Source organism: Boleophthalmus pectinirostris, unplaced genomic scaffold, assembly GCF_026225935.1.
Source record: "Boleophthalmus pectinirostris isolate CB_2022bp ecotype Guang Dong unplaced genomic scaffold, ASM2622593v1 HiC_scaffold_15, whole genome shotgun sequence".
Taxonomy (NCBI): domain Eukaryota; kingdom Metazoa; phylum Chordata; class Actinopteri; order Gobiiformes; family Gobiidae; genus Boleophthalmus; species Boleophthalmus pectinirostris.
Genome location: NW_026571070.1, coordinates 18,404,677 through 18,421,336, shown reverse-complemented (window position 1 = coordinate 18,421,336; position 16,660 = coordinate 18,404,677). Strand labels below are relative to the sequence as shown.

General features: G+C 37.9%; 1 protein-coding gene and 1 long non-coding RNA gene across 2 annotated transcripts; one reads left to right on the top strand and one right to left on the bottom strand.

Annotated features, from left to right (window-relative positions):
- Positions 1–1,226: 1,226 nt before the first annotated feature.
- tnfrsf11a (tumor necrosis factor receptor superfamily, member 11a, NFKB activator) lies at positions 1,227–13,521 on the bottom strand. Its single transcript, XM_020925697.2, has 10 exons — positions 13,243–13,521; positions 8,847–8,922; positions 8,436–8,561; positions 8,037–8,171; positions 7,860–7,953; positions 6,964–7,040; positions 6,679–6,786; positions 6,533–6,582; positions 5,138–5,924; positions 1,227–2,264 (listed from the first exon to the last, which is right to left on the bottom strand). Exons 1-10 carry the CDS (start codon positions 13,315–13,317, stop codon positions 1,972–1,974), a joined length of 1,821 nt encoding a protein of 606 aa, XP_020781356.1. The 5' UTR covers positions 13,318–13,521; the 3' UTR covers positions 1,227–1,971.
- Positions 10,506–13,687, top strand: LOC129408152 (uncharacterized). The gene is made up of 3 exons (XR_008631839.1): positions 10,506–10,834; positions 11,524–11,660; positions 13,431–13,687. It is a non-coding gene; the product is annotated as an uncharacterized LOC129408152 (long non-coding RNA).
- Positions 13,688–16,660: the final 2,973 nt, after the last annotated feature.

The following is a 16,660-nucleotide window of genomic DNA, read 5'->3' as shown; positions in this document are numbered from 1 at the left end:
TGAGGAACAGACATGTGATGGAGCTACACTTTAGGACACAGTGAAATGGTGAGGGTTGCAACAAGCTGAAGAGATTATGAGAAAGATTGCTTCATCTTGCCTGTTAGCCTGCATTTGTGCTTACACAGTATGGTATGTTATAATGTAATCCTTTAACCCTAACAATATTTTAATGTGAATAAATGTAGACACAGGACAAAGCATATTAATAAATATGAACCTCTCTCCCTTCAGTTCCTTGGTGTGCTGCAGAAGTGCCGAGGCTGAAACTCAAACCCCGTGACCACAGGTGAGCGTGTCTCATCTTATCTTCCCTAAAGTGAGATTTTGGTGCTTTCCAGAGGTAACCCTAATTTCTCTGTTTATTTAGCTGTCTTCATTTTTGTCCATGTATTCCCTCTTTCATCCAAGAGTCTTCCATAGGAACAAAGATTTCAAACACTACTATCTGGACCTTGGATTTTTTAAGATGTATAAATTTAATTATCATCCAGTGTGGTTAAATACACTTTGTATTAACAATTTGTATTAATTAATTTATTTTATATATTCTTCTAATAACAAATGTCTGTTTAAATAAATGTGAGTTCAATGCAAACTAGTAACATCAGTAATTGCCACTAGATGGTGCACTTAAGCAAAATTCTCCTAAAGATTTCAGCACAAAATCATTTAAGACTGGAAAAATTAGAAATGTCTTCAGACTGGTTCTGTGTGGGGCAAGTCTCATGTAAACCATGTGAAAGCCAGTCATAACTTCCTGTTTTGAAACTCACACACACACACACACACACATACACACACACACACACACACACACACACACACGCACACACAGGTCTAAATACACACATATACACACATCCACACATACTCAGGTCTAAACAGAGTGCGCCCGCAGCACGCTGACAGGGCACTGCAGCCCCTCTCATGTGGTCGCTCTGTGACGATGCTTAGATGAGCCTCTCCTCACAGCTGCGCTCCATCCACAGTCTGATGAAAGGCCTCTGTCTGTCAGCACCCGGCCAGCGACAGAGCACCCGGCCAAGGACAGAGTGCCCGGCCAGTGAAAGAGCACATGTGGAATTAGCACAGCTTCACTAAATTATAGATCTTCTTGTGGCAATAAATGACCCTGTCATTATCATTTGCCCATCTTAAAATAGGAAAGTTGACAGGAAACAGAGTGTCAGCTATCAGCAAAGAATGGCTCAAACACAAGTCAGTCAATATTTTTTCAGTCATTTACTGCAGAAAATTGATATGTACAAATTTCTTTTTTCATTATTGTCTCACAATTATATGATATGTCTTTGGAAGTATATACAGCAATTATCACAAATTAATTTTATCTGCTATAATTATTTAAAACTCCACATTTTAAAATCGTCTTCATTAAAGTTGAATACAAAAAAAACAAATGTCATCATTTCAACAAAACAAACCAGTAGTAAAATAGCTTATCAAATGCATAGCATTTCTGAAACACAAACTGCACTTAAAGTACAATGAGAAAAGTGATCGACAAACATTAAAGAGGCATAGTTTCAAACCATGAACTTCAATCTTAAAACTCTCTTGAACACTTTTGACCCTGAAAACCAACAAAGATTCATTTTAACTGAATATTCCCTGTACTGCACCTCTTTGGTCCAAAAGTAAAAGAACAAAAAATATTTTGTATGTGTATTTCAGAAAGACACACCACATTTCCACACAGTGGATCTGAACAGAAAACCTGATATCCGCATGGTCAAAAGCCAGGTACATTTTTTAAAACTTTGTATTAAGACCTGCAATAATTTCCACCCTTACTTCTGCAGAAAAATCCCCAGTGGAGATGGGAGTTTCCATATAAAAATACTCCCCTCTAGAATGCACCTGTGCTGAAGTGTGGCTATTGTCCAGGCCTTAATGAGAGAACCTCTGCACACTAAAAACTGCAATGATACGGTTTGAAATCTGAGATGGCTATTTTGTCCCTTTCCTCTTTTCTGGTGCTCGTTCATCCATCATTTCCTGGACTGGCAGAGTCTGCTCCTGCAAAGTGCTTTGGGTAAATGAGTCCTGGGTTGAGCTGCTCTGGAAAAACGTGCCAGTCTCATTGGCTTGTTCTTGTACAGGGCTCCCAAAAGCGTCGTCTGGTCCCGCCTCCTCATTGCCAAGCGATGTTTGACTGACATAAACCACAATGACATCACCACTGAAGTTCATCACCTGGCCACTGGAGATGAAGGTGGTGTTGTGATTTCCAGACACTTGACCTGCATGAGAGATAAAGGTATTGATATTTAGAAAACATTTCAGAAGTATACTGTAATTGAGTTAAATTCAAAAACAATCCAAAATGTATGCGTGTCTATACAGTGTAGTCAACACAATGTTTTGTAGGCACTAAATTGGTTCTAACCCGATCTGACCAATGTACAGTGGGAGGAATGACCAAAATTACCTCAGAAAATCCTGAATACCACCATATCATATCCCTTTTCCCTTATTGTTTTAGTAACATGCACTTAAAGCGTGAGAAAAAGTGAAAAACACTGCCTTTTCCAAGGACATGAGATTTATAGACACGACTGAATAATGAGGAAAATATGTCTGAAAAACAAAGCAGTATAAAGGAATATTCAAAACTTTACAACTACCAATGAAAGTTCAGTTTTGGCATTGAAGGTGAATGAGTAAATCCCGACTTGACTCGATAAACTCCTGTTTTGTCCACTTCCCGTCTATATTCATTGAAAAAACAGGTCGCCATGGTGACTCAGCGCACACGTCTGTCTACTGGCCAAACACACTCACTATATATTATACATGGTCCTGGAAGTACAGTAAAGATAAACAGACCCTAGACTTACATAGTCATAAAGGCAAACAAGCTCACACCATTAGAGCCTTGTCTGAGTCTTTACTGGAATGCCAGTTGACTGAAGGCGAGATGAAGGGGAAAAAGAAAAGACATTTGCCGCTACTTTGAAAACAGATCTTCGTGGAATTTGGTTGGGTTCTTGTTGTTTATTCTTTCTTAATGCCGAGTTGATTTTCTGAAGGCATAACAATAGCAAGACTGACCATTGTTGAAAACTGTGGAAGCTTTCTCCTCTGCAATTCACTTAAAAAAATATCTGGGGCGCTTTAATTTGATTCACATCTGTCTCCTTGTTATTCTCAAGGGTTTTTAATTCTGGCTTTGTTTAGTTCAGCACTCTATTTTTAGTTATCTGTGCATTGCTGTGGTGCAAAGTAATTAGATACTCCTTACAGCCAGGCAATATGACAAAATATTTTTCCTCATATTGTTCCAACATGATTTTGAGTTAATTTATTTTGTCTCATTAAAACAAATATCATTCAGTATTCATTTCCTGAACATAAATGGCAATCATAAAAAGTGTGTATTTTTAAACACAACAAAATCTTTCAGTCTTTTATAGTTCAATAATGCTTTAATAGTGGTTGTTGTTGTGGTACTATTTAGTCTACTTTTTAAGCGTTTTACACCCAAAAAATGCACTATAAGTAAAATCCTCCAGCTAAGATAGTCTTGACCAAGTCTAGCTCAAGATCTGGAGATGGGTCCCCAATGCTCCTCATAGGGAGGATAGGTCAAATGCAGGGGACAAATTTCCATATGGAGAATAAATTAAATTAATAAAATTACCACAGTGACACCTTTGAGAGTAGTTTTGACATGAGCGGGATGCCCTTTTGATTATTTTCAAATACTTTATGATGGGAATTGCTGCCTATGTTACTGTAATTACAGATTCTAGTCATCAGTAAGAGTTTAAAAAAGACCTTGACAAGTTTGCGTGTTTGTGTTGGGAGGGCAAGGCTTTTAAAACATATTACTCAAGCAAGGCACATCTTGATTCCATTTAAGTTGTGGTCAGTTTGCACAACCCTCTGAAACTCTGAGTAAATAGCCACACACTCACACGCTTTGACAGAAAAAAGGTAGAAAGAGGACTTGCTATGACTGCATTTACAGTTTAACACGCGACTATCTTCTCCTCTTGTGTGGTCTTCTGTAACTATCGCTAACATTGTTCTTGGAAAAGTAATTAGAACTCATTGTCATTCTAAAATCAAGCCATTACCGCAGTTTTGAGAGATAACCATGCTTGTACAACTGATCAGAACAGTACAATACATACAAACGCTTCCCAGACATGTGTTTTTTCCTTGGCAGCAGATAGGGGCTACAGTGGGAATAATACAAGTTCAAGTCTGTGACAGTAAAACTTTCCGACAAAACCAAAAGAAAATTCCTTGTGTTATTCTGGGTGAAAAGAACCACCTACTTTGTGGAAATAGGATACAGGACATGAAATGCTGTATTCCAAATGATGCATGTGAGGCTGCCAGAGTGGTGAGTGCCTACACAAATATTTGACACTGATTGCAATGACAAATTTAAATGTATTGTGTAACTTTCAGACACATAAACATAGCGTCCTTCTGTGTGGTAATTAGACTTTTCCTTTTGTAATGGTTGTTGATGTTATGTGCATGTGGCAGAGTGGTTAGCGCTCCTGTTTTGAGATAAGTAGGAGTTTGTGAGTTCGTCTAGTGCCTTTGATCTCTCTGTGGAGTCACCAGGTCTTTCTCACGGTACTGTTCTAGGAATAATGAATTTAGCTGTTGACAGGGTCCTCCACGCCCAAAACCAAGAGTTTCTAGTTACCACCCACACTTTTTTAAATATTGTATGAACCAGCAGAAGAACATGAATATAATGGAGATTAACATGCAGTGATGTTTACAGCCTTTATGTCCTTAGGCGAGACAGTTAACCGGCATTTGTGAAATTGTGAGCGTCAATTAGGGCAGTGCAACTAATCAGATTTTAATTGGAACAACATTCAATACTTTTTTTAATCTTAAGAACTTCACCCAGTCATCTGCATTGATAAAAATTCTGTCTGGTATTAATGAAATATGATATTGGAAGCCATGTTTATTTGTTTTAATGAGAAAAAGTTAAAGAAAAGTGACTTAGCATTACAAAGAAAACAAATCTTGAATAATCTTTTTGCCATATGTAATGTAATGGGGGCCTTCAGTAGTCAATCACTACACATAAATATGACATTTTTTCAATTTAATCTCTATCATTTCTGTGCTAACCCACCTGAGGTATTAGTTGGCTCCACCAGCTGACTTTGGAGACTCTCTGGGGAACACTCGATTTCGCAATCCCCAGATGAGAACTTGTTTGGGCCCTTGTCGTCACAGGAGGGTCCCAGGCTGGTGGGCTCTGGTTTGTCTTGATAAAGATCTCCCGCAAAAGAGGAGGTGATCAGCGGACCCACTGAGCTCACTGCTGATGTTACGCTGTTGTTATTGTCTATGGAAGTAGATTCTAAGCATTTCAGTTTGTATGGCTCTTCTAGTTTTAAGTTGTCCGTTTTTAAGGCTATTTTAGTGTCAGCTTTGGACAGGGGCAGGCAGATTTCAGGGTGAGATGACGAAAGGGATACTACAGATAGAAGTCCAGTCACAAAATCTGTCTTAATCCCTCTATCAGTGTCTTTCTTTCTGTCCTCTCCCTCTGACCCTCCACAGCAGCATGTCCCAAAAGAGCCAGGATCTACGGCCTGGCTACAGTCTTCATTCTCCCCCACCTCCAGAGGCTCTTGCACAGAAGGCACACACCCGCACGAAGCTGTCGGCGCGATCACCATCTCCCCCTCATCCTCCGATACTTCCTCGGGCTCTCCAGACCCCTCACTCAGATCTACAGAGTTGGTCTTCTCCCGAGATGCTTCCCTCTCCATCACCTCCAGTGTGCAGGGGAGGGGGTCTTTGGCAGGGAGAGCGGTGGGGTATAGGGAGTCGTCAGTTGGGGTGAGGGGGACTTGACAGACGAGTTTAGTGGTTTCACATGGATTTGTGCATTTGGGGAGTCCTCCAGTCTCCTAAAATAATACAGAATGTTTTGACTGAATTGTTTTTAAAAAGAAAAATACAACTGAAGCAGACTTAGTATAATGTGGTTCATTGTTTTTCGCTGACCAACTCCGATAGTCCCAATTAACCTTAGTATGGGTCAGGAAGGGCATCTGGGATAGAAGCCATGATTTTGGAAATTAAAGTAAATTGTTGTTGAGTTGTTTACCCTCACATCTTGTACTTCTACCTTGCATAGGATTGTAACAACTCTTAGATATGACTACAAATGTTAACATTTAAAGGTGCATTGTGTAACCTCTCTGGTGAAGGGCCCTTCATATGTTTTTCATCATGGAGATGTTATTGCTTTGTCTGGAATGTGTCACAGTATGGCATTAAACCTTTCTAAACCAAGTTACAGGTCAGATCTGTGGAGAGGCGACCCCGCTCACTGTCAGAATGTATGTTTTTCTAGGTATTTTTGCGCTATAAAACATCTGTAATTGAATAAATGTTAGATAGATTTGTTTATTGTCATACTGTGGAACATTCTAAGCAGAGCAATGACAACCAAAAATTTACATAGTGCACCTTTAAAGGGAGTACATGCATTTAAAATCATTTATATTCTTACTTGTTGGATCCTTGTTCTCTTCAAATTTTGGACACAGGATCGCAGATTTACTGGATACAAGAAAGCAGGCAAAAACATATCAAATAATAAATTGACAAACAAATAAATGCATAAATTCTCAAACACAGTTCATGATATAAAAATACCTGACAGTAGTTTCATCTTGTCTTTGTAGCAGAAGAGAAGGAGGATAAGGAGGCAGAGAACAGTGATCACAGACAGCACTGAAACTATTACCCAGGAAGGAGCTGCACCTGATAGACATGCATGTGTTTTTACTCACAGCCAAATAAAACATGAATTGCACAATAAATTTCAAACACTTTTTAATAGTCTCCGTGAAAGTCTTGATGTCTGGCAGGTGGGTAATTATTTCCTAGTGATTTTGTGCTATTTATTGTTTGTTTCTTGTGTTTTGTGGACAGACTTACTAGACACAGGTGGTCCACACTCTGCATCAGCTTCAGCGGTGCCAGCTTGGATCTCAGTCCTGCCCAGAGCCTTACAACTGCAGTGTGCAATAGAAGAAGTCATTTTTAAGGTAAGTGGTTTGTGATTTTTGACTAAAAATATGAGTAAACATATTGAGCAACTTTCCGCAACTGAATTATGTCATGAAACTATTGTAGTAACTTATTTAGATTATCTCCTAGGCTACACATTTCGTAAGAATAAACTCTGAAATCAAAATATCAATTAGCCAATCACAAAGGCTTTAATGATTTATGTTATGTAATTTCCTCTGCAGAATATCTTATTACTATTGGATCCTATACTATATCAAACCTATTTACTCTGTAGTTTAGATCTCTATAAACATTTGAAACACATGAGATTCTTGTACTGGTTTAGTAGTTCATATTTCACTCATCTATCATAAGTGCACTTTAATGAATCTGATCTAAACTGAATCAAATCTTTAAAAAAATGCTTTTTTTTTCTTCAAAATTGTGCTGTGTTGAATCCTGGTCTCAATATAGGAAGTCGTCTAATATTGCAAGTTAGTGGAAAAATCGCTTATTGACAGTAACAGTGTTTATCAGTGCCTTTGTTCCATGTAAACAGCTGTAAACAGGCACAGATGTGAATCGAGCGATTCTGTCGTTGATCGCAGCCTCAGATCCGGAGTCTAAGACTGGACTTATTTTCAGGGGATGTGGTGTGTGCGTTAGTCACTACAGAGGCAGTCACTAACACAAAAGGCAATATGCATTTGGCCCCATTATGCAAATACCCCTAGGTGTTATAAAAATTTGCTGCAGCACATTGAGCTGGAAAGGTTCTGGAAAAGGTGATGTATTATGATGTGTGATACTTGTGCACTTACTTTGTCCATGGCTTGCACTTATCCTCACTGTCTTCATTGGAGAAGAATCCTTTCTTACAGGGAAGGCAATCCTTCTTTCCGTCAATCATCGTTTCTGAAATATTAAATAATTAAAAGAGTTTAAACTGCTTTATTTGTATACACAGACATATTTCTAGTGTGGCTGTGTTATCTTACCCAGTCCAGACCCAGGGGAGCAGGTGGGGATCACCTCACAGTACTCACAGTTGATTGGAGAGCATCTGAAGTTTGGGCGGCAAGGGCAGGGTTCTTCTGCCACCAGGTTCTGAGGCCTTTGCACAAACCCTTTGCCTGGATGTAAAATTCAGTATAAAGACTTAATGTATAGATCAGATGTGGGATGTTTTGATATCTATGTTGTAGGGATGGGACAAGATTTTTTTCCTCATATTTTTACAATTGTTTTGGATTAAAAAAAAGTTAACTTTGCTGAGCAACTTCTCTTGATGAGATGTAGTTCCAAAAAGCAGTGTTACAATGACAGCAAAACTATAAAACTAAATAAATCAAAAATTGTGTCTCTTTTCTTGTCTACTGTATTGCTGTGGCACTGACCTGGGTCACAGTACTTCTGCGGGGTACAGCTTGTCTTTGTGGTCCAACCCGACTGGTATTCATCAGCGTTACATTTGACACATACAGTGTCTTTGGTCTCTGTGCACTCAAGAAACAGGCGAGTACCTAATGGGAAAAAGTTAGAGCATTTGTAGAATTGTGAAACTCGTGTCATTGTGTCGATCATAACAAAAACAGACCGTTAATGCCCATATAAGGAAATATGTATTGCTTTCTATTCTTTGTTAATAGGCTTACTACAGTTAATAGTCTGTTTTTGGCCAACATGTTGAACTTCCTCATATGCCTTTCAGGATAGAATTATTTCTAGTGCATGTGTAATCCTTGTGGCAAAATGTCAAAAGTGAGTGTGCGTCACGTTTAGGGACTGACAGCATTTTGAACTTTTACCTGGTCCACACTTGCTGCAGCATCTGGACTCCATTGGATATTGGTCATTCTTACATGTTGCTTTGGACTCTCCCATCTAGACAGACAAGAGAAAGAAACCATGTCAGTCAATACTGTCAGCTTAAAGTAAAGCAGGTTTTAACTTTAGTTTAGTTAAAAGCTAGTGACATTAATGATTCATATTTTAAACAAATCAAGAAAGGTACCAAAAGGTGAGCTGCGCAATCACAATCTAAAGAGTCTCTCAACTGTTCTACTCTTAGCCACATGCGCTGAGCAAGCCAACGTTAATGTTATGACAAAACTTAGCCAAAGCCACAGAGGCTAAATATACATATAGAAAATACTGACCCACTACTTTTTCTTATGTAGTTCTATCAATCTCTGAATTTCACACAGACTCTATAATTTTTATTAAATTTTTTTAATTCTGAAAAACTATACTATAATAGTTACACAAACTTAGCAAGTAATTGGTGCAAAAGCCATTAACATTTATGTAATTGCACACTGTATGTTCAGTTTCACAGCCAACACACAGCCAGTAAAAAAATATATATAACATGTAAAGTATATGTTTCTTTATAAATCCACCCTCTAACTATTTATAACTATATTAACTCAACATTTCACGTATTTTGAAGTAAAATGCGATATCATAATATATCGTTTCAAAGTATTTTTTTTTTCATCTTAAAACATATCTGACTTCCCACCTTTGTAGCTTAATTGTGTGTCCTGTGTTGCTTTAACTATATTTGGAGCATTTTCTCACAACATCACAACTGCAGCTCTGGCTTTTAATTAGGCTCATTTAGTTTTACAGCAAACCACTCTCATAATAAAGCAGAGGGATAATGATGCAGATCTCAGGCCTGGCCACAGCTTTAATGAGATCCATGTGTTTGCACAGACAAAGTGACAAAACTACACAACAACGACTTTTTTCAACAGAATGAAGCGGTTGATTGTCTAAGTGGACAAACGTTCACAGCAAGCCAAAGGAATGCTGGGAATTGTAGTTTTGACCACCAGATCTAAACATTCAGTCCCAGTTATGCACAGCGGTGTATTTTTCCTCACTAAATATATAAGGCAGAGGAAAAGAAGCGATCCACCCTATATGATTACAGGTTTACACAGATTTTAAGATAGAACTTCTAACCTCAGTGTCATATACTGTGTGTGCATTTGAATAGTGGTGATTATTATGTACGATAAGAGAGGAAGCGACTTCAAATTAAAGCAACATATTAAAATTTTGTTCTGTGTATGTTGGCCAAAATGCATCAATAATTATATGCAAATGTAGTAATAGTATTTATGAGTGACACAGTAGTAATTATATGGAAGAATAAAAGAATAGACTGCAATTCAAAGGTTTATATTTTTATTTAAGTATTTCTATATTGAAACATTGTTCTACTCATTAAATTTAAGTATTTTGATTATTTGTGGTTTGTTTTATGTTTACATAATTTGGAAAAAAGGTAAATTATCATCACATTTAAGTAAAAACTAATTAAATTGGCTTCATCCTAATTTATAAATTTCTGCTCCAGTAATAGTGCATCTTTCTAAAATTAGTTAGCCTTGACACAAAAGCAGAAGTAGCAGATATCTGTTGTTGAGTTTGTGTTAATAATTTCTATGTTTTTTTTTTTGTTTATGTGCAGCTTGACTGATCTTATCTAACAGGAATCTTATGCCGAATACATTCCTCTCTGTGTCAGGGTACACCATGTTTTGCATAACTGCCACAGCCACTGGCGCCCAATCAAAAAGAGCAGCTCTGTGCCTTTTCACCCTCTAGGGATTCTAGTGATAATTTGTGATAAGGTCTCAAAACTATTGCACAACAACTGGATCTTTGTTTTATGTTTGCATGTGTGACAGTAGCTATATAGTATGGGACAAAAAACAAGAGGGAAAAAATGAGGAGCATATAGATAGTATAGATCTCCTCAAAGGCATCCTATCTCGCAATGGTAAGATTAAGGGTTCCACCTCACCCGCCCGGAGGTTCATGCTTATTTCATTGAACCACAAATCATTATAGATTACGTGGAAAATAATCAACAAACCCTAAAGCAGTTTAGATTTAAATTACATAACAATACAAAATAGAAAACGTTTGTTAAACACTCTTTATTAAAAGTGCAATATGTAACTTTTCTAGTGCAGCATGTGCAACTTGCCTAGTATTTTCCACAGTATGGCATTAAGCTTGTGTATGGAGACAAGCAGGTGGCATAACTTCAATTGCAAAAGTTACTTAAAAAAGGTGCACTATGTAACTTTTTGGTTGGGTGTCTGTCACCTGTTTGTTTCACCTGTTTGTTTCTATGGATATGTCATTGCTCTGCCTGGAATGTTCCATAATATGACATTAAACATTTCCACCTTACATTTATTAAATTATAGGTAGTTTTATAGGTCTTTATAGCTCAAAAATACCTAAAAAAAAAAAACAGGCATTCTGACTATGAGTTGCTTCTCCACACATCTGACCTGTAATTTGGTCTGGTTTGGTCTCCATGGAGATAGAAAAGTTTAATACCGTACTGTGAAGCAATAGCATCTCCATGGAGAAAATGATTTGACAGACCCCCACCAGAAAAGTTACACAATGCATCTTTAAAGCACCGTTAACAGCATATCCCCTTTGATTTCGCAGGATTACGTAAGAAACATGGAGATGAATAGATGGATAATACACGGATTGACAGAGAGGCTGTGAAAGCATGCAACATTAAGCGTGGGTAAGAAGGAATGCAGTCCAAGTCAAACACAGGAAGTAGTGGAGACAGAAATGTAAGTCAATTTAACAAATCCCAATTCATTTACGATTCACTGACTTTTACTCTCCTGGACATCTTGAAGTCATCTACTTTTGCCTAATGTCACCCAGACAGCTAGAAATTAATTTTGGAGCAAACTGGAGCACGGTGGTTGGATGAAAACATGAAGGGGAATTCTTTCAGGGATGCTCTGAGTCAGAACTGGCAAAATCATGGCCAGAGAGAGAGACATACACACATGGAGAAAGAGTAAGAGAAAAAGAGTCCAAAGATTGCAGTTTGCAATGTCATCTGGGAATGGACACTTAATCTTTTGGAAGCATTCACTTGTTTTCTAGCAGTAATTGTTTGGAAACAAATTTATTACTACTGACTGAAAGGACCTCATTCAGAAACAGGACTATTATGGCTTTATAGTACTTTCGGGGGGAAAGTTTAGCCCCTTAATAGACCTGGTTTAGTCTTCAATTAAATGCAATCCTCTTGAAGTCCTCTGCAAGCCAGTCTTGGAGACCTAGTTTGTATTAGTCATGGTTTAGTCCTTGTTTAGTCCAGACCTTTAGTGCCAGTTTTGTCCCAGTTTTAATGTGATGTGTATGGAAGTTTGAATGCATATCCATTAGATCTGCTTTAGCGGTGGTTTTGATTTTAATTTGGTTGTGTAGTCTGGGCTACTTTAGTCCTGGTTTAGTCCTGGCTAATCTCTCATTTAGTCCTGGTTTAGTCTAAGTTAAGACCAATTTTATCCCTACTTGCCCTGTAGTTTTACTTAGTCCAGGTTTAGTCAAAGTCAAAATTCGCTATAGTCCTGTTACAGTTCTAGTTTTAGTTCTGGTATATTTCCTAAGTTTGAGAATCACTGGCGCAATTGTAAGCCATAACTAAAACGCCTTTCGGTAACAGGGCTAAGCAAACAGGCAGTGATGGATGCCTGGTGCCCAACAGTCCCACCACCACAACCACAACTTGTAAACGGCTCCACCTGGACAGAGTTAGCTCCCGGGAATACACAACATTACGGACAATAACACGTCATGGACCATTCACTTTTCCCTTTCAAATAAAATCCATATCAGCTTCACAAATTACTGTAACTAATGTTTACCAAGACACATTACGTCAATAAGTTTAGTTTTGTGTTTTGTTTTTGGTTGTTACATTGTCACTTTGGGTAAACGATGTGAGGGGCTTGATGGGGCATTTGGGCATCTCTGGTCACCAGTTGGAAGTGGATGCAATGTTGGTGGTTAAAATAGAAGAATGACACTTTTCTGTGGTGAGATTTGGATAGGTTAACCCAAACAAAACTAGTCTCAAATCTCAACCACTGCACACAAATGAACTGGCATGCATTATAGTCCTGCCAGGGCTGTCTTAAAATACTATGAGCCTACTAAAACAATGCAGTCCCTTACATTTTAAGCATTTTAAATTGCCAATCTTGTCTCATTGTATATTGTCTCTTTGTAAATCTGCATAAATAATATATATACTTCATTATGCAAAACAGTGCAAACAAAACTAAAATAAATTATAGTCTGAAATGTCATGGCATGTATTTGTATATGAAACAACAAGTAAAAACATTCCCATACCTTGGCATTCACTAGCAGAAGTAGGCAGACTATCCATCCTCTGAAAATCCAACTTGTGAACAACTTCAACTTCATCTTTGCAATTTATGCAATCTCACCAATATTACACTAGAGCGGTCTGTGATTTCCTCCCATATATTTGTCTAAATCACTTCTTCTGACCTCCACACCATCTCATTGTGCTACAGGCTCCTCTACTGCCGGAGACCCCACCTCGGCTGTGCGGTCATCTCCCCTCTGCTCTCACCCACGCGTGTGTGAAGGAACGGCGTGCAACAGCTTGTAAAATCTGAGTGAGGAGTAAAGAGGAAGGGCCCGGCTCCTCCCACTATGTAAAGGCAAGAGACTGTTAAACCCTCCCTTTGGCTGCATGCTTTGGGAGTCACTTCCACTGAATGTGCAGTGCAATCTGATATAGTACTGCAGATGTTTGTCCAGGTGTGAAAATACTGACAACTGATGTTATTTTAATAATTATTTTTGACAGTAATTGGTTAAAATATAAGGTAAACCTGATAAATCTGGAGTGTTTTATGTGGTCCTGTAAGAGTGTGAGATACCATTTTTATTCACTAAAAGGATCACAAATGATTGTTATAGATGAAAACTATTTGTGACTTAGGAGGATTAGGTCACTTTTTTGCTTGTCACTTTTGGGGGTGTTTTCCTAGAATATCCCAGTATATGGCATTAAGATGATCTCTCTTGCATTTATTCACTTGTGTTTTTTAGTTTCTAGAATACCATAAAAAACATGCATTCTTACTCAGTGTGGGATCATTTCACCTCAGATATGCAAGCAGGTGGCATCACCTGCTTGTCTTCATGGAGATAGATAGGTTTAATGCCATATAACTGAACATTTTAAGCAAAGCAATAGCATCTCCATGGTGACAATCAGGTGGTGGACTCGCAGTGCACCTTTTTTTAACTTGATATTTCCAGTTTGGTCACTGTAGCATTATGCTCCTAATAGAGATTACCCAGTGACCTCACTACTTTGTAAAAGGCAAATTTGTGCTGACTTTCCAATATTTACATGTTTAAGTTTACTATTTGATTATGGAACTATGTGACTTAAAAAAAAAAGTAAAAAACATGAGCTGCCTCCAGGAAATAGTTGCTCCCAGAGAGATTATTATAGAACCTGCCAAGAGGGGTGGATTTACCACTGAATTTGCATGGCATTAAGCCTCTCCCACTTTGGAGCTCCATATTTGGGAAAAGCTTTTTCTGCTTTCTTTTCAAAATGACAGTTATGCAAATTTTGTTCAGCCCAGGTGAAAACGCAGAGGAATGTTTTGTACAAATGACAAATGAGAAGCAAGCAAGGAAACATGCAAAATGAATGGAGTCTTTGCAACAGCTTTTGTAAACAAGACTGTAGGAAAGTAAAAAAGTGTTGATTTTATGACATGTAAACAAGTACTGGATGTGTACTTAGTGGATATTGGCTGTATGTAAGATTTGCAATACTTACTGCTTGTAGTCCTGGTTTCAGCATGATTCTTAGGCTTAGGTTAGTTTAATATGGTTTAATCCTTGTGTAGTACTAGTTTAGACCTGTTTAGTATGATCACTGTTGGCTGTGGAGGGGTGGGAGTGAGGCAGTTTTAATTGTCTATGTAAAGCACTTTGGGTTACATGCTTTGTATGGAAAGTGCGGAAAGTGCTCTATAAATACAGTTTGATTTGATGCTTTGAACCTTTTCCTTCTTGGATATGATTTAATGCAGTTTTAGGTTTAAGGTCCTATATTACACAAAATTTATTCTTGTGAGCTTTAAGCCATGTTAAAATGCTGCAACCTCCTCAAAAACATACCAGGAGTTGTGTTTTGTTTCATTCACACATGTCTGAGTAACCCTTTATTATTAGTTTGTCTGCTTCTCCTGAGCTTAAAATGCTCTGTTTCACCTGTCATGTAGTGATAGTTTTCAAGATAACAGCTACCTGTTATGTTCAGTTCATTGGAGCCTGGTGATTCCAGAGCTGAAATCATCTAAATGTTTCTAGTAAAGGTGTGTGGAGTTTAAAAACATCATGGAGCACGTCATGTATTACCACATGACATCACATGGAACAGAGTGTTTCCATTTGAGAGAAGAACTCAGCCCAAATATGTACGGTTTGTGTGTTGAACATGTGTGTGAATGAAACAAAACACAATTCTGGGTATGTTTCTGATAATGAAACAACATTAAAACATAGATCAGAAAATAGTGTAATATGGGCCCTTTAAGAACCTTGTTTAGTCCTGGTCTTAAAGTCCTATCTTAGACCTGCCATAGTCCTGTTATATGGACCCATTATGGTATAGTTAATGTCTGTGAGTTTTAAAAAAAAAAGTTAAATGCATTTTTAAAGAGCAAACGCTGGAATATTTTCTGTGGTCTTCTACGTGTTCCCATAAAAACGTGCTGAGGGAAGCTGCTTTGTGGTAGGGGCCTCCAGATTTTCACAGTAGCAATTAAGTGCCAGTTTGGACGGTTTTAGTGCAGCTGTGGCTTGACTCAATCAGGCTTTCACCGACCACGTGGAGGTCAAGTAAACTCACCTTAAACAGACACAAGTAGCTAAGGGCTGTACTTCAAACAGAACTCTTACGATGCAGTAGGTTCAGAAGTGAAAAAATGTGAATGGGCCAACTGCTTGACATCATGCTGCTTTACAAGAGTCGCACTAGAGCTGACCTGTGTTTGACTTGTGCTTTGTAGTGAGTGGGCTGTGTTGCTAAACGTGACAGGTCAAAGTTCACCAAAGAGGCTGAGTCCTGACAAGTCATGTGCCAAAAAGGAGAACACTTTGAATGGTCACAGTTTTTTTTTAGTAAACAAAAGGAGAGTTAGGCAAATATTCTTACTGAAATAATTTAATTTTATTTCAGTGTACTTTTATTTAAAATATGTAGGAATTGTTTCTACAGTTAAAGTAGTAATATTAGTTGCATGAAACAGTAGTAGTATTAACAAAAGTCATATTAATAGTAATGTAAGTAGGTACCAGTCAATCAGTATTACTTTATTTAGCCCCGAGGGGCACGCTTTGTCAGTAATAATAAGTAGCAGTACTGGAGGAGACAAAAGAGACGTTAACCACTCATTACATGGTTGGCAGTTTGATTTGAGTTCGACACTCAAATCCAGAAAAACATAAACATTAACTAAACAAGGGAGGGACTGGAATGGCATCAGGGTTAAAATATACCATGGCATGTTTGTTATTGAAATCCTGTGGGCAACAAAAAGAAAGAAAAACAGTCCTATTAAAAGAAGCAGTAGTAAAATTATTGGAATTCCCATGAATTTACAAAATTACTGTAAGTGCATTTTTACATTTACCTCTTTTTGAGTAACATTGTTTTGAATCACTATTAAGAAAGACTTGCCACTGACTTTTTCTTTGGCACATTGACAGG

Bases quoted from the DNA above. Each gene is read 5' to 3' on its own strand.
- tnfrsf11a (XM_020925697.2), bottom strand. From the start codon at position 13,317: ATGAAGTTGAAGTTGTTCACAAGTTGGATTTTCAGAGGATGGATAGTC. The intron at 7,954-8,036 runs GTAAGATAACAC...TTAATATTTCAG, and splicing joins CTCCCCTGGGTCTGGACTGG to AAACGATGATTGACGGAAAG. The intron at 5,925-6,532 runs GTAAGAATATAA...GTATTATTTTAG, and splicing joins AGAGAACAAGGATCCAACAA to GAGACTGGAGGACTCCCCAA.